We start from the raw sequence: 16,102 nt of genomic DNA, 5'->3' as shown, positions 1-16,102 counted from the left end.
ATATATTAATTGATGTTTCAATTAATTGATCGATGTTTGCGTGTACTGTGAAGTTGTCTGTATGGTTTATTTCTAAAGGCAACGTGAAGATTTTGATATCAGAAATGTACATGGAATATATTATCTATCAAACCCGTAAAGATAAAAAAGTGAACCATCGAGATTTCCGTAAACGCCGAGTCCATGAAAATACTTAATGTTACATAAGAGTACTTTGTATATGCCGCTGTTATGCATGCACATATCGATGAAATGGTATATAGTAGTACATGATACTCGCATGCTAGAAGACTGCAAACGTTATCCGCGCGGGCGAGTGATGGCACGCATTTTCCTAATAAGGAATCAGAATCCCTAGAAGGAGATCCTTATCAGGTTATCGAAGGCATAGTATCCTTGCAAGTTTCCTAGCTCATGGAACCATTCAAACCCAGATAATGAATTAACCAATCATGAACATATTTATCTAGATGCTTGTTCGTGCATATGAAAGGTTGATGTGATGCACCGAGTCGGCGAAGTTCTCGCCGTCCATGACTGCTCTTGTCATTCGCAGAGGCCAGGAATGGGTAAGTCGTGTCACGATTGAGTAGTTGAGGTATTCGCTTTGGCGAGCTTTCGCTGTGTCAACTAAGGGCCTATTAGCGACTGAAGACTACTTCAAATGCCGGAAACAAGGCTGCAGGGTTATATTCAGAGATACAGAATGTGCTGGAGACCGCAATCCTCATGGCAGGAACAGAATATCTTCGAAGCGTGCGAAAAATGAATTATTGAATGAGGTAAGAAAGATAACTTACCCACTCCTTTTTGCAGTCTCGATATGCCCTGTTATAGATAACCAACTCAGCTACATTCCGACCAATCTTTCGGAAACCGAACAACACCCAAGCCATAGACGATCTTGTAATAAGAAATATCCATTCCAAAACTATTCTGGCCCGGCAATATTCGGAAGAACAAGGTCAAGGTATTTCCGACGGATGCTTACTGGAAATAATCACCGCACATGTCTCGGTCCCCTGCGTTACGACGCATACATTTGATACTGCGGGTTGCGAACTCCTGGCACGGGTCGTAGTATTCACTTGCATGTTTACTTCACGACCAAGACAGTTAGTGACAAGTCGTCCCCGAGATCGGCGGTAAGATTGCGGATATATGAGGGGGTAAGGGAATTGGGGCTAGCTGGAAGTTCTAAATAGCAATTCATGTCTTCTAGAAATCGGCCAGCGTAGGGCAAGTGTTTGCAGGATGAGGAAAATAGGCTTGAAATAGACAATGTCCAGCGACAGAAGTAGCAAGATGGCTTGATTTTGTTGACTGATGGTGGGAGGTGGGAGGTGGATAGAAAGTCGACTCACTTCTCGAATTTTTTCTCGGCTTTCCCCCACGCAGTAGTATCCTCTTCTTTCGAGGTGGAAGCCATGATTTGGCGCAACAGTCTGCCAATCGAAGGATGAATGTGCGGGTGTTGGGCAGTTAGGAAGTTGGTAGCTTGGACTTCAATCTACGGGTCTGCTACACCGCCTAGGCCTCTTCTTCTGCCATTGGTCTGTCTGAGATCAAGGGAAGGCACATGATGATAAGGCCGGGTCTGGCCGGTGGGCCCGGGATAGCTTGTCATTGGCTGAGTATAATTAAGGTATACATATCCAAAGATGAAGACCGAGACGGCTGCAATTACTGTATCCATGGAGAGGAAGTGCTTTTCTTGATGATTGCTTAGTGTGGTGCTCATTAATATTTATTCTTACTATTGTTTTTATACCCAAGTGGCAGCCGATGCATTGGAAGCGGGGGTAGTAGCTTGGTTGGAGGGAGAAACGGTAAATAGATGGCATTGCAGGATAGATACTACAAAGTCTACTTTGAGGCTGTTCTTCTAGTGGATTATAATGGCTCCTATTATGATATATTGCACGAAGGGTTTCGAAAAATTTTTTTTTAAAAAAAGGGGTGACCAGCGAATTCGAAGAATTTTTAAAGGCCTTGTGACTCAACCAGCGCCACAAGAGTCATTCGAGGCCTAGGGTCAGTACCGAAAAGAAGGCTAAGGTAAAGACGCCGAAGTTTTCACAAATTATTCATATTAGACCTTTCCTGGAGTCATTTTGAAGCTTCGTTGATGGAAATCCTACCTCCTGAATGGAGAATCTGGTGCTATTGAAACCATGAGTGCGGAGTCCATGTACGACCTGGAACAGAGACAATAGAACAAAAATTTAAGATGAACAGCAGACACGTTTCCACTCTGGTTGCTAATTTTAGATCATCTTATAGCCAAAACCAACACTTTTGCGAGGGATCGATGCCGTTTGGGTGAAGAAGCTGTCCCGCCAGACAAAACTTAACGGGACGGCGCGTGAGCTGGGTAAAATAAATCTGGTTCATGAAGTAATGGGATGATTATATTATATAATAAAAATATTCTCTATGGTGAATTGAGTCAGCATACTCCAGACTTCTCAACGTCAAGATCCTCGACAATACTCTATAATGACTATTTACGTGACCTTTCAAAGGGCTACCAGCCATGCAGTTTAGACTAGCGGAAATGCCGGAAGACCTTCCTGGTCAGTACACATGTTTGTTTAACTATTCACATATAAGATAGCTGTAGCTACCCACCGAATCGTGCTATTGGAGGGGGCAAACTGAATGTTGCGGTAGACACACAAAGCCGACAGAAGACAAAGAAGAGAAACATAAACCATCTCAAAGTCTTCTTTCTCCTCGAAGAATGCAATGATTAGAAGGAAAGTAACCTGTGTGCGTCGTTGATGTGATTTGCCAACCTGGCACCGACCGATAGCGGAAGATAAGGCTGATAACTGCCGAGTCGGGCACTTCGACAATCCAGATCCCGTATCCCCAAATAAGTCAAAAAGTCCATTCACGCCGCCAACTAGCTGATGGGAACGGATTGAAATCCAACTGGATTGTGAAATACCCCTCCACACCTCGCGTAGATCTGTAGGAGTCTTTGATTATTCTTTTGTCGATCGGTGGCGCCCTATCATCATTGCCTGGTGTGTCCTGCTACCAGATCCGCCGCCAAATGGGCTCACAAGGAGATCAGGTTATTCCTTGAGTACCTAGGCATGGCAAGTGTCGTACGCATGAGACGAAATAGTGAATGAGAAGGTTAGTAACAAAAGAATACTTCTCCACCGCCGAAACAACACATCTAAGTCCAGCTTCAAGTAGCCGATGCCAAACCAAACAAAGGAACAGTTTCCATGAAAGTGCAGTCCTCGCCACGGTACACTTATCGATATCTCCGAGTCACATGATGATCAGAAAGTGAATCGTCCTCCAATACCACGCCTGAATTCGCGCCACAATGGACTACACATGGATGTTGGCAAGCCAGCAGAATATGTGCTAAAGTAGCTAGAGATAGCGGGGCGTCAATGAACACGAGTTTAGTGTTTGGAGACGAAGGCGTACCACCGGATGCTTATTTGATCTCACGGCGCTGGGCAGTCTCCTTGGAGACTCCGCACTAGATAAGTTGTACGTTCCTCACATAAATGAGCCCGCAGTTCGGACATATAATCATCTAGCTCGACTTTTCAGTCTCCTATTCCCTCACTGAATCATACCCTTAGGTTGTAATATCGAGGCGTCCGTATTAGATAATTATTAGCTTTTCAGATTGCCCATCCTTCCAAGTAAGTTTGCTTTTGACTTTCCTTGTCTTTGTTGTAGTCACACGTCTTCGCCGTACCCACTACCGTCAAACTGACAAACTGTCAAACTGACAAATCCTACAGAGAAATGGCGGCTGTAGAGATAATGGCTGCTCCTCCGCTTCCGGAGACTAATCTGATGGAGGATATCTCCTATGAGATTCCTCCATCCACTTCCCACGAGACCTGCCAGATCATTCAAGAAACCCCCCAAGAAACCATCGCAGAAGAAGTCCAAGAACAAGAAATATCCTCAATAGGCTCCCAGAATGTCTCAAAATCAACACCTTCCAATTCGGGAAGATATGTTGTCCCTATCCACGAGACTCTATCTTCTCTTGAGCGAATCCCTTTCGATCCATCCAAGCATATCGAATTTAGTCCACCATCGAAGACATGGACGATGCAGGAGCTTGATTACACCGAAGGCCAGGGAATATCTGTAGTTGGAGTCTCGGAACCCTTCCCACTCTTCAGCAAGGAAGCTGTCATGCAGATGCGAGCTGAAATTCTCAGTGAAGAGGTGTGGGACAAGTACCAATTCTCTAGTAATCTGTCTCACTGCCAGCTGCGTGGCTATGTACCGGAGTAAGTAATCAGAATTTCTTGAATACTTCATCTCCCTAAATTTCGAGTTTCAGATGTGCTCCATTCACGTATGATGTTTGGAAAAGCCCCGAGATTCTGGATATCGTATCTAAGATCGCAGGTATTGACCTAGTACCTGTGATGGATTGGGAAATTGCCCATATCAACATTTCCATCCAAAGTGAAGGGGAACAGGCTAAGGCGTTAGAGGTTGCGCAACGTGACGCTGACGAAGGTGTAGCTGCCTGCCCCCTCGAAGACGACCATCCTATTTTGGATTGGCACACTGATAGCTATCCCTTTGTATGCGTGACCATGCTCTCAGATTGCACTAATATGATAGGTGGTGAGACAGCATTGCGCAAGGGAAACGGTGGTATTGTCAAGGTGCGCGGCCCCCAAATGGTAAGTGCTTGGTCAGACGATTCTTTTCTTTCCTATCAGCTCAGATAGCAAGCTGACCCAGGCATAGGGATCTGCCGTCATCCTCCAGGGTCGTTACATCGAGCATCAGGCCATGCGAGCTTTCGGCACCAGCGAGCGTATCACATCAGTGACCTCCTTCCGCCCGCGTGCACCGAACATTAAAGATGATACTGTGCTTACCACCGTCCGTCCAATATCAGATCTCAAAGAGTTATATCATCAATACACCGAATATCGTTTCGAGGTTCTTCAAGATCGCCTGCAGGATATGAGCCGCAAGTTGCGGGATCGCAAACGCGCACACCGAAGCTATGATACCGAGGCAACCAAGGCCTTCATCAGAGAACAGATCGAGTTTCTGGAAGCCATGGACCGGGAAATAATTATCGATAAAAACGTGCAGCGAGGATATATTGATGATGGCCATTTGGTTTCAGATGAGATCAAGCAGAGTTCCAAGAGGAAAGGCACCTACGACATTGTCTAGAAGTGTTGTCCAGACTGACATGTTGACGACTTTCCTTTTGTTCATAACAACAATCCGATAATCTGCTGTGATTCTAGCCACGGTTTCCCCTCGTGTTTGCATTGCTACTTTTCCGTTCCCCCATTATATAGGGCATATTAAACACAAATTGTTTCCTGGAATCCAAACTGGCCAGCGACTGTACCTATGTGATGCGTTTCAAGATCGCAGGCTGTAATCAAGGAAATGGCGCGGCCAACTAAGGGAATATAAATTGGCCAGGGCTAAGCAGCCATGTTTGTGAAAGGCGGCTCAAACTGATGATAACTACTGAATGACTTAAGCCATGATAAAGCTTCAGGAGGCAACAGGAGAAACATTGAAGATGTAGACGGGTTCATAGAGTGACGCAAGTGGGGCATCCGCAGTACTTAAAAGTTTCTGACCGTTACTAGTGTAATCCAATACAGGGCTAACACAGAGCGTATTTATCGCTATGCAGCTTCCTATGTTAATAATTGATCACTTTACCATATTGAAAGTGGAAAAAAAGGGATTTGACTTCATTGCACCGCCAAGAGTGACACTAATGGCTTGGGATCCTCCCTAACTTTCAACAATACACTTTTATTGTCTAGATCGCTTGCGAGACACCATCTTAAAAAGATGGCATATCAGCTAGTAATTCCGCTAGTAATGTGATCGATCTATCCCAGAAAAGGATAGGTCAATTGATAGGGATCGTTGCCGCCGGACCTATTCTAGTGGCGTCTTGAATGTCGATTTTGTCGTGACACACGATTCAATGATTAGTGTCATGAATGGGCGTTTATATAACCGAACTACATCGTTATCTGTTGGGACAGGGATCTGTGTGCTAACTGGATGTTGGCATCGGGATCTAGCTGCCTGGCCGCCTTGCTTCCTGGAGCAGAAGAGTGCTGTTTAGATCACGCAGGAAAAGAATGCCAGCAAATCAATCGGGCATTAACCACTGGTTATCTCCTCGGTGCAACAGGCTGATATAAACATTCAACGAAACCGAAGAAACCCATGGTGCGTGACCAACACTGTTAAAGTAAACAGAAGTCGTTAGACCCCGATGGATTCCCCTCTAAAGATAGGCTGTAGGCTGTAATAGGCGTAGATTGCTGCTAGACAATATAATCTGCATAAGCCCATGCTAGCCAGGGCGGCAAGTGGCATATTAATAATAGCAATATTAATTAATGTAGGAAGTAGGATATTGTTGAGCCTGTCGGGCGGCAAGGTCGAGAATTAAATACGCCGAGCCACGGAACTACTTACTAGGCCAGCGATCTCCGCCGGAGGTCAAAGACGCTTCGATCATAAGAATAATCTAGCTAGCTAAACCTCTCATCCACGCGCCAACTTCGCTGCTCAGTGCGACACCCATCCCTCGTCAATCTGCTCTGCTTTTGCCGCCACCCTTCAGCCAGTTCCTGGACCAACTGCCTGTCCTGCCGGTGTCCCCCCACGATCATGAGTCGAAATTATCGTCATTTGTGCCTATAATCACTGTCGAGCAGCAGCCATCCCGCAGCGGCGGGCCCGTATCCCCTCGCCCTTGATCATCTTAACCGGCCGCGTCAACCTGTTTCTCACTTGCGCCTTACTCTCACTTGTTCCCTGCATTCGCTCGCATGCAAAGATCGGCTGGCCACAGATCGGAGCAGAGACAGGAAGGCAGCGCCATGCCTCCATCAGCTGAACCGCGCACTACGAGAGCGCGCTCGGTGGCCGCGGACACGTCTGGGGTATGATGCCAACAGCAAATCTCATTCTTGGCTTCGAAACTGATGTGTTTTTTAATAGCTTTTAGAAACGCTTCAGGGTCACGTCGAAGATATTCGCGCCCTGCTGCAGTGCGGCATCTGTGTGCGCCCTCTCTACGAACCTTATACCTTAGCCTGTGGTCATACATTCTGCTACGGGGTACGTCTCCCTAGTCTATCCATTTATCGTCAGTCGCTGATTCTCGCAGTGCCTCTCATCATGGTTCGGAAGCGGGCGGTCTCACAAGACATGTCCCGACTGCAGGGCTCAAGTTAAAACGCAACCTGCTCCTGCCTATTTAGTATGTTTCCCATGGCGCGTGTGCGTATGCATCTTCCACTCACAATCGTATTAAGGTACGAACAATCGTCCAGATGTTTACTGGTCGGGCGGAGCTCTTGGATAAAGGTGAGACGACGGCAGAACATTCTCAAAACCAGCAGGAGGAAGCGCAGAAGCTTGAAAAGGACAAATCGAACGAGAATCCTCAAACAGGCGGTTTATTCCAAGGATGTTTTAATCCAAAAGCATTTCCAAACGGACCGATCGTCGACGTGGAAGACGGAGTCATGAGATGTCCAAACTGTTCTTGGGAACTCGAAGAAGGCTCTTGTCAAAACTGTGGTTATTACGTGGATGACAGTGTAACCACAGATTCCGACTTTACCGACTCAACCGATTATAATGAAGATATGGAGGATATGGAGGATATTGATGACGACGATTTTGGTTATTACGACGACGAGTGGCCGGAGGGCCACGTATTTGAACCTATGCCGTATCCTAACCAGGTATTTTATGGTGTACAACCATTTTTTCCACATCACCATCATCACATCATCTCTCACCACCATCACCATCTCCACCCCCTTAGAGCTGAATGGACCAGCCCTACTGCAACTCGTGACACTGACGATGAAGACCACACGGGTTCAGAAGACGAAGACGAAGATATGGATTCGTTCATTGATGATGATGAAATAGATGGTGATAACGAGAGCGAGGTCGACTCAGGTACCGATCATTCAACGGTAGTAGGAGATCAAACCTGGCCTACTCAACACACTAGGGAGGGTTCTGCGGGGGATTTTCCCACTCCCGCTCTGAACGCGGAATTCCAGGATTTTTCTAGCATATCTGGGGAATCAAGAGATTTAGATGATCACAGCGGCGAGGAGGATGATTATGGTGATGAGGACGACGACGACGATGACGAAGAGGAAGAGCCTATACGTCCTGTCCCTAGGAGGAGACTACAGAGTCCATACAACCCCCCAGGCCTGGCAAGTTCTCTTTTCGCTGGTAATGGTATTAGGGGGCAGACCTTGGGACGCCGCTCTCGCTCTGGACCCCGCGATGGAGCTGCCGGTACATCGGCAAGTAACGCCATCAATGTCGAGGACGATTCGGAGGATGAGATGCCGGTACCAGCGACTAGAAGAGCAAGGCTGAATAGAAACTGAAAACAGTCACCATCATCATCTATTAGCCACTTCTTTCTCTTTCTCGTTAATACAGCCTATCCAACCGGTTTCTCCACTGACTGGAGAAACCTCGGGTTTGGAATTACGAACTTCGATTTTACATCGCCTACACAGTCAACAAGTGGCTGGTATTATCAAAAGATCATTGCCATAGCATTTTTGAGGAGTCATCATGGAGGAGCATTGCGAAACGTTTCTTTTTTGCTCTCTATTCTAAAAACTGGAGTGTATCATTTCAATGACATCATTGCGTTCTAAGTATTTTCCAGCCCTATATCCTTTTCTGTCTTGCATCTTTCTTTCACATTCCTGAAAGGGGGAGTTTCGTCACTGGCTGTCATCCATATTTTATAGGGGAATGACCAACTGTTTCCTACGATACGGTCATACCCTTGAATAAACTTAGTGTTTAAATATTGTTGAGCGAGACCTTCAATGAGCCTTAGCTAAGAAATCGTCCAAACTTGAACAGGCAAAAAAATCTTTATAATAATTCAACTTGCAACCCGTAATGCTAGCTGGAACTTTTTATGTACACTCATTCTTCCACCGAAGAAGAACAGTAATGCTCGAATTCCCACTTTTTATACAAACTCCCGTAGACAAGAACAATGCAAGGCAGATAATAGTGATGGTGATGATGAGTGTGTATTATCTAGACACAACGTTATGCGTGCGCTTCGGATTCTATCTGATCATGATCGACGTTCTCAAAAAAGGGCACCTCCAAAACAACAGCTCCATTGCGTCCTTGAGGACTCGGTCCATCGAGATGGTTATTCTCAAAGACTTTCCAGCGAGCAAGCCGATGCTCTTTGCCTAGCGCTGCGACTATGCAGAGTCCGCGTGCCTGCTGCCGTTCTTCCTTCGGCTTGGGTTTCGGTGCGCCAGATACTGTCCTTTCTGCGCGTCGCTCAAAGACCGCGATGCTGTTGACGACTCCCTTTAATAGCGGTTCAGGCTCTGGTTTCGTCTCGTTGGGCTTGATGGCTGCGGCGTCTGGGGCGGGGGTGTTGTCGAAGAGTGTCGGTTTGAGATATAGCGATGAAGTAAGAGAGTTGGTTGATGGGTGGCCGACTGGGCCGAGAGGGATGAGAGCCCTTTTGTCTTCTGACACGCGCCAGGCACGGATCCAACCGTCCCAGCTTCCACTCAGGACGACATCGGTACCAGGTACGGTAGTGAGGGCAGTGATCCAACGGGGCACGCGGCGAAGGTGGCGTGTGTTGTGTGCTGCCGTTTGTAGGTCGACCTCGGGCGACAACTGATCAAGAGGTGGTATCGGATCTAGGCCATGGGCAAGGTGTATGGTGTGTAGAGGCTTTTTCTTGTGGATAGACCATAGCGAAAGGGCACCGCTGTCGGAACCCGTAACGAAATGGGTGGGGGGAATGGCAGCCACGCATTCAATGCTATTTGTTTGATACTCGTCTTTCTTCGAGGAATCTCCTCGGAAGACAAGTTGGGCCTCATCGACGACTTTCCATAGTCGTGCGGTCCGGTCTCGAGCGCCAACACTCAAACATTGGTCTGTCATCATGGCTGCAACAGACAGGACGTTATCTTGGTGTCCGAACAGAGTTTCGACATATGCATGCCCCCCTGAACTCAGCGACCATGTCTTGATCGTACGATCGAAAGATGCTGAGAACAGTTGCTCTCCTGAACTGTGCGTCGAAATATGCCGTGTGAATGATAGCCCACTAACAGCATCGCGATGCTGAGTGAATGTTTTCATAGGAGTGAGTGTTTCAGCATCCCAGATGATGAGTTTCTTGTCTTGCCCGCCAGTAGCAACAAATTTTCCAGACGGCGATACTGCCACAGTCAAAATGTTCCCAGTATGTCCTTGAACATCGCCACTTGGGCGAGCTTTCCGTAGGCCTTTCACAAATTTTAGATTCTTTGGCTTCTTGCGACCTGGATGTTTTCGACGGTCGTTGTCGCCGGACGATGTAGAGGGCTTATCTGTACGTGGTGTTGCCAATTCCCACTTGATTAGGGTTCGATCTTTCGAAACAGTGTAAGCATAGGGAGGATGCACTGCAATGGCCGTGGTGGAGTGCGTATCGGCGCGAAAAAATGAATGCTGCGCTGCTGAAAAATCGAGCTGGGAAGCTATTTTTCGAAAAATGCGGCCTTTGGCTTCGTCCTGAAGAAGGTTATCAGAATGCAAGGACGTTAAGCATTACACCTGTGGGCTACATACCACATCCTCTTTTAACCTCTCTGCAATCAGATCACGGTCTATTTCCGCAGCATCAAAGCCAACCGTGTCATCCACCTCGTCGCGGATATTATCCAGGTATCTTTCTGCAAGCTTTAACCTCCGTTCTGCGGCGGTCTCGCCTTCCTCTGAATCCGAGGCCTCTTCATCAGAAAGACCGGACTCTGCGCCGTCTTGTTCATCATCGGATTCGCTTCCGGAAATCGATTCATCTCGCTCTTGTCTTTGTGCTGATTTCTTCTCGCGGTTATCCCCATTGGCAGCAACTCCCCGCTTCTTCGACCCAGGTGCGGCCACACGATCTTCTCTTTTCCGCTTGCGCTGCGAAGCTGGAAGCGTGAAAAACGAAGACATTTTCTGTGCGATGAAAATAAATGGAGTGCAGTAGCGTCAGAAAATGCACGCCGCCTACCCTGCGAAATAAAAAAATCAAGGTTGGCTGCAAAATTGGAGCATCCTCTTCTTTTTTTTCCCACTCTTTCGACAAAAAAACAATTCCGCTCACAACTTTTTTTCAGTTACAATTGGTCCGTGCTGCGAAATCTTGGCGTTGGAAGGGTCGGGTCTTCGGGGAAACAGTAACGCCTAAACCAGCGCCGGGCGGCTCGGTTTGCTCTGTTTGCTCGCCAGCTCGGCGACGTAGCTAGGCGTCAAGCTCACGCGCGTTCCTAGCAGCTATTTCATCCTGACCGCCTACGACAAGCACATCGAACCCTCCCTCTATCTTGATTTTAGTGGGAGATTCATGCTATTCAGCTTTTAGTCGGTTGCTGAATTACTATCCACCCGGATTCTGACCGTCAACTGCCATCCACAACCGCAAAGCGAAGTCAAAAGACCAAGATGTAGGAAGCTCTTGCCATCAATCGGGCCACAGGAATCTATCTAATCACTTATATTACAACTAGGGAGGTTTTACTTGGGATTACTGGAAAGGACTTTGTCATCATTGCAGCTTCTAAAGCTGCCGTGAGAGGGCCAACCATCCTCAAAGCCACAGATGACAAAACCCGCAAGTTGAATGAACACACTCTGATGGCATACTCTGGAGAGCCCGGTGATGGAGGTAAGATATTTCTCTTCTTTTCTGTGTTTCATGATGGAATGAGTTATTCATTTTTCCTCTAGTGCAATTCGCAGAATATATCCAAGCCAATGTTCAACTATACTCGATGCGCAATGATACAGAACTCAGCCCTGCCGCCGTTGGTAACTTTGTCCGAGGGGAGCTCGCCCGGAGCTTACGTTCTCGAACCCCATACACCGTCAACCTCTTACTCGGCGGTATCGATGCTATCACCAACACCCCCAGTCTGTACTGGATAGATTATCTGGCCTCTCTGGCACAGGTTCCATACGCCGCCCATGGATATGCGCAGTGAGTTTCTTGCTTTCATTTCAAAATTATTCAACAGAGCTTTTCCTTGCAATATTATCCCAACATACTAACCACCTCGATTAATCGTAGGTATTACTGCTTGTCTATTCTTGATAAACACCACCACCCAGATATTCAACTAGAGCAGGGCATGAAACTTCTCGAACTCTGCACGGATGAATTGAAACGGCGATTGCCCATAGACTTCAAAGGTGTATGTATAGCATATTCGAAAGCTCAAAGAACCTCGGGCAAGCTAACTCTATCTCAGGTCCTGGTGAAAGTGGTGACGAAGGATGGCATTCAAGAAATCGATTATGACAGCGCTAACGCTAAAATTGTAAGGAGCGCGTGATGTTTCTAGGGATCTTGCCTGATATGGCGTTGTATCATAGCATTTCACATGATCTTAGGAAAAAGACGTTCTAGATGAAGAGATGCTTGCCTGTTATCCTTACAACGTATCAAACTACATTATGTAGCCAGTGCTATAGGTCCTACAAGAGGGAAAGCTCCTGAAGACCCTAACTCCTTCAATTGTTTAAGCCGTGTTTAAGTCTAGTATAAACATGAAGGCAAAATTGGGGCGTTTTGTAGCTCCTTAGACTAGTTTATTTCAGGTAGAAACTCAGCACCACATAAATAATCAATAACGGGAAGAATAATAAAACGCTAATATCAGGAATCCCTATCAAATTCTACTGTATGCTTGAGACTACGTGGATCATCTGGAGGTGACTTCTTACGACGACGGAGCAAGCGTGTTTGAAATGTTTGCACTATTACCCCATTCTTTTGCTCTCCAACTCCCGCAACCCAGCAAAAGCTTCGTCGCCTCTCATATTTATTTTTCACTGCGCAGAGATCGACAAATATACCGCAGTCCGAAGACAATCGACCAAAATGGCGAAACGCCACGCGGATCAAGACCTCGAAGTAGAGGCTGGCGTGAACTCACCGGCCTCCAAAAAGCCGCGATTCGCCACTGTTGACGCTCCTCTTAACGGTCGCGCGCCAGAAGAAGATGGGCTGAATGGACATGATATTGTCGATGCTGCAATATTAGAAGAAGAAGAACTGCAAGAAGCTGAGCAAGATCGACCCGAATCCCCAGATCTCGATGAGACGCTACCTACAGCCCCGCAACGTCAGTCGCAACCGGTGGATGGATACGGCGATCTATACCTTGATACAATCAATCGCGCCGTACTGGATTTCGACTTTGAGAAACTTTGCTCTATATCGCTGTCGAATATTAACGTTTATGCGTGTTTGGTGTGCGGGAAATACTTTCAGGGTCGAGGCAATAAGTCACATGCTTACTTTCATGCCCTTGAGGTTGGGCATCATGTATACGTGAATATGGAGACGAAGAAGGTATATGTGCTGCCTGAGGGATACGAGGTCAAAAGCAAGAGCTTGGACGATATCAAATACGTGGTTGATCCAACGTATACAAAACAGGAGGTAATGAAATTGGACAAGGAAGTCCTTGATGCGTGGAATTTGCTCGGGAAGAAGTATAGACCTGGTAAGTAATCAAGCATCACAACAAGAACATAGCTTTACTTTGTGGAACTGGAACTGATATCGAATTAACAGGATATGTTGGGATGAACAACATCAAAGCAAACGACTATCTCAATGTTGTAGTTCAAGTGCTGGCGCACGTCACGCCTCTTCGAAACTTTTTCCTGCTCCACAACTTTCCAGTGCCCGGATCTCCTCAATTATCTTTGAGATTCAGTACCTTGGTCCGCAAATTATGGAATCCCAAGGCTTTTAAATCTCACGTGTCACCTCACGAATTGCTTCAAGAGATCGCACTGCGTTCTTCGAAGCGGTTCACCCTTACCCACCAATCCGACCCTGTCGAGTTTCTATCGTGGTTTTTGAATAATCTCCACCTCAGTCTTGGAGGTTCCAAAAAGCCATCGAAAACCCCTACGAGTGTTATTCAACAGGCATTCCAAGGTCACTTGCGGATCGAAAGCCAGGCTATTACAGCTCATTCGGACACGACAAACTCGCGATTAGTATTCGCTGAATCAAGTCAGACCAACACTCAAATATCCCCCTTCCTCATCCTTACCCTTGACCTCCCACCTACTCCGTTGTTCCAATCCTCGAACCGAGAATCTATCATTCCACAAGTCCCTCTCACGACTCTCCTCAACAAATACAACGGCCTCACAGCGTCCGAGAAACTTTCTCACCGAGTACGCCACCGGCTGCTGCATCCACTTCCCCCCTATTTGCTTTTCCACATCAAACGCTTCAGCAAGAATAAATTCGTTTCAGAAAGAAACCCTACTATTGTCACTTTCCCATCACCACGCTCGCTCGATATGTCACCTTATGTTGAACCAAACCCTAACATATGGCCTCCTGGTGAACCCATTATCTACGACCTCGTTGCAAACATCATTTTAGATGCGGATGCCCCGGCTCCAGGAGCAGGCGAAGAAACCGCAGCTGTTGACAAGGGCGTCGCGGCTGCAGGCGGGACCTCCACGGCCTCGTCTGCAGCAACTGGTGCCGGTGCCGGTAGCGAGAAGGTTTCATGGCTAGTCCAGTTACATGACAAAGCGATGGCTGCCGAAAATGCAAAACACCAGCAGCAACAGAACCACCCGCAGGCACAGCAGCGAGGGCCTGAATGGCTGGAGATTCAAGATCTATATGTACAAAGAACTGAGAGCGAAACTCTCTTCACGCGGGAATCATACCTCATGGTCTGGGAAAGACGGAAGACGAAGGGGAAAGCAGCGGCTTCCAAGTAGATATGTATTTTAATGAGAATACCACAGGTCTTGGGTTCAAAAAGAAGAAAATATAACATTACATTTCTAGGCCTTTTATGATAGCCGACTGTTCTTTAATATATTAATCTATATATTGTAATCTCATGATATACTCATGAGGTGATAATTAAATCAATTTATCTGAGATGCGCTAGTTGACATCCCTACATATAGTATCGATTAATATATTTAGCATAGCGGTTGTAGGCTCATCCGTATGTTGAACCGAATCAATATATATTTATCACATGAAGGCTACTATCACGATATATCAATATACACTAGCGTCGAAACACCTGTGGCGTCAGATAATAAATAATTCATTTATTATGCAGTAATAAGGACCACATATCTATCCATTTCACAGTAATATTTATATGGAACGCCTGTAAGGACCCACAATCCAGGGCCTCGGACATGCCAGGATCTCCGTGTCGCCGACAATATATAACGCTTCGTTTTATGCTTGATGCAAACCCATGGAATGGCAGATTCGATCCTGATTATCAATTCCACATATCAACTAATTCGTGTCCCATGATACCGAGCACGAGTCAGTAGTACTTATGTAGCCGAAGAATGAGGGGGTGCTGTGGAGAGCATCGATTGCTCTGATTTGCTGCCCCGGGTCTCTAGATGCTAATTAATAAGAGGGAACCGGGAATGGGTTTGATTAGAAGTGGGTGCGTTATCCATATGGACGTTTTAGCACAAGCCATGTACCATTATCATCGCCTTCCAGAACGCGTTCTTCTCGTTTACCTTGCTTCTGGTATATACTTCTACCATAAAACAGGATATACAACATGTTTATTGTATTTGGACGACGTGTAACCGCGATACGAAGTCGGTTGGTCCAGACCGGGTCGAGACTTGACCTGGCCCATAGGCAGGCCAACAGCGGCCTGTCATTGGCCAACGCTGGATATAGGTCTGCCAATCGTGTTCGTATTCAGACCTGTATTATATTTTATATTATACAATAACAATATCATACTGCGGTCTGGACAGAATATTCAAGATATAAATTTGGTCGTATTCGATATGTGATGTCGTATGAACACTCATAGCCGTATTAAATAATTCTCGTGACTAAAATAGGACTACACAAGTAATAGTACTGTGGTCCGTCCCCATAATAAATAATGCGAACCCACTGGCTGGTCTGGGCCTTCTAGACGGGGCGGTTTTGCCTGGTCTGGAATCCAACATAGGGAAGGAGGGGACACTGTTCTCG

At 46.6% G+C, this 16,102-nt stretch overlaps 6 protein-coding genes across 6 annotated transcripts; 4 read left to right on the top strand and 2 right to left on the bottom strand.

The window, feature by feature from the left end:
- Positions 1-90: 90 nt before the first annotated feature.
- Positions 91-1,472, bottom strand: BGW36DRAFT_383370 (putative cytochrome c oxidase-assembly factor cox23, mitochondrial precursor). Its single transcript, XM_046216650.1, has 4 exons — positions 1,365-1,472; positions 992-1,099; positions 801-828; positions 91-630 (listed from the first exon to the last, which is right to left on the bottom strand). The coding sequence occupies exons 1-4, from the start codon at positions 1,427-1,429 to the stop codon at positions 580-582; spliced, it is 252 nt and encodes an 83-aa protein (XP_046069285.1). The 5' UTR covers positions 1,430-1,472; the 3' UTR covers positions 91-579.
- Positions 1,473-3,834: 2,362 nt separating this feature from the next.
- Positions 3,835-5,564, top strand: BGW36DRAFT_345295 (uncharacterized protein; the record flags this gene model as incomplete). Its single annotated transcript, XM_046213192.1, has 3 exons — positions 3,835-4,283; positions 4,337-4,688; positions 4,756-5,564. 3 exons carry the CDS (start codon positions 3,835-3,837, stop codon positions 5,194-5,196), a joined length of 1,242 nt encoding a protein of 413 aa, XP_046069284.1. The 3' UTR covers positions 5,197-5,564.
- A 1,326-nt stretch (positions 5,565-6,890) lies between these two features.
- Positions 6,891-8,435, top strand: BGW36DRAFT_429656 (uncharacterized protein; the record flags this gene model as incomplete). Its single annotated transcript, XM_046220723.1, has 4 exons — positions 6,891-6,953; positions 7,012-7,131; positions 7,181-7,273; positions 7,329-8,435. 4 exons carry the CDS (start codon positions 6,891-6,893, stop codon positions 8,433-8,435), a joined length of 1,383 nt encoding a protein of 460 aa, XP_046069283.1.
- Positions 8,436-8,932: 497 nt separating this feature from the next.
- On the bottom strand, positions 8,933-11,205 carry BGW36DRAFT_418368 (small nucleolar ribonucleoprotein complex subunit). Its single transcript, XM_046219417.1, has 2 exons — positions 10,666-11,205; positions 8,933-10,608 (listed from the first exon to the last, which is right to left on the bottom strand). Exons 1-2 carry the CDS (start codon positions 11,035-11,037, stop codon positions 9,124-9,126), a joined length of 1,857 nt encoding a protein of 618 aa, XP_046069282.1. The 5' UTR covers positions 11,038-11,205; the 3' UTR covers positions 8,933-9,123.
- A 65-nt stretch (positions 11,206-11,270) lies between these two features.
- Positions 11,271-12,735, top strand: BGW36DRAFT_323700 (putative proteasome component). Its single transcript, XM_046212695.1, has 5 exons — positions 11,271-11,528; positions 11,592-11,749; positions 11,812-12,061; positions 12,152-12,275; positions 12,333-12,735. Coding segments are annotated over exons 1-5 (618 nt in total). The 5' UTR covers positions 11,271-11,526; the 3' UTR covers positions 12,417-12,735.
- Positions 12,736-12,878: 143 nt separating this feature from the next.
- BGW36DRAFT_383360 (putative snRNP assembly factor) lies at positions 12,879-15,088 on the top strand. Its single transcript, XM_046216649.1, has 2 exons — positions 12,879-13,592; positions 13,664-15,088. Exons 1-2 carry the CDS (start codon positions 12,965-12,967, stop codon positions 14,842-14,844), a joined length of 1,809 nt encoding a protein of 602 aa, XP_046069280.1. The 5' UTR covers positions 12,879-12,964; the 3' UTR covers positions 14,845-15,088.
- The last annotated feature ends 1,014 nt before the right edge of the window (positions 15,089-16,102 follow it).

This window comes from Talaromyces proteolyticus (assembly GCF_021365285.1).
Source record: "Talaromyces proteolyticus strain PMI_201 chromosome Unknown BGW36scaffold_9, whole genome shotgun sequence".
NCBI classification, from domain to species: Eukaryota; Fungi; Ascomycota; class Eurotiomycetes; order Eurotiales; family Trichocomaceae; genus Talaromyces; species Talaromyces proteolyticus.
The sequence above is the reverse complement of the archived record's forward strand: the minus strand, read 5'-3'. Positions and strand labels throughout refer to the sequence as shown.

Coding starts and splice junctions, on each gene's coding strand:
- BGW36DRAFT_323700 (XM_046212695.1), top strand. Junction 11,750..11,811: donor TGGAGAGCCCGGTGATGGAG/GTAAGATATTTC, acceptor TTTTTCCTCTAG/TGCAATTCGCAGAATATATC. Junction 12,276..12,332: donor TGCCCATAGACTTCAAAGGT/GTATGTATAGCA, acceptor ACTCTATCTCAG/GTCCTGGTGAAAGTGGTGAC.
- BGW36DRAFT_383360 (XM_046216649.1), top strand. CDS start 12,965: ATGGCGAAACGCCACGCGGATCAAGACCTCGAAGTAGAGGCTGGCGTG. Junction 13,593..13,663: donor CGGGAAGAAGTATAGACCTG/GTAAGTAATCAA, acceptor TCGAATTAACAG/GATATGTTGGGATGAACAAC.
- BGW36DRAFT_418368 (XM_046219417.1), bottom strand. CDS start 11,037: ATGTCTTCGTTTTTCACGCTTCCAGCTTCGCAGCGCAAGCGGAAAAGA. Junction 10,609..10,665: donor AGAGGTTAAAAGAGGATGTG/GTATGTAGCCCA, acceptor AACCTTCTTCAG/GACGAAGCCAAAGGCCGCAT.
- BGW36DRAFT_383370 (XM_046216650.1), bottom strand. CDS start 1,429: ATGGCTTCCACCTCGAAAGAAGAGGATACTACTGCGTGGGGGAAAGCC. Junction 1,100..1,364: donor GCCGAGAAAAAATTCGAGAA/GTGAGTCGACTT, acceptor TTGGTCGTGAAG/TAAACATGCAAGTGAATACT. Junction 829..991: donor ATGTGCGGTGATTATTTCCA/GTAAGCATCCGT, acceptor TATCTATAACAG/GGCATATCGAGACTGCAAAA.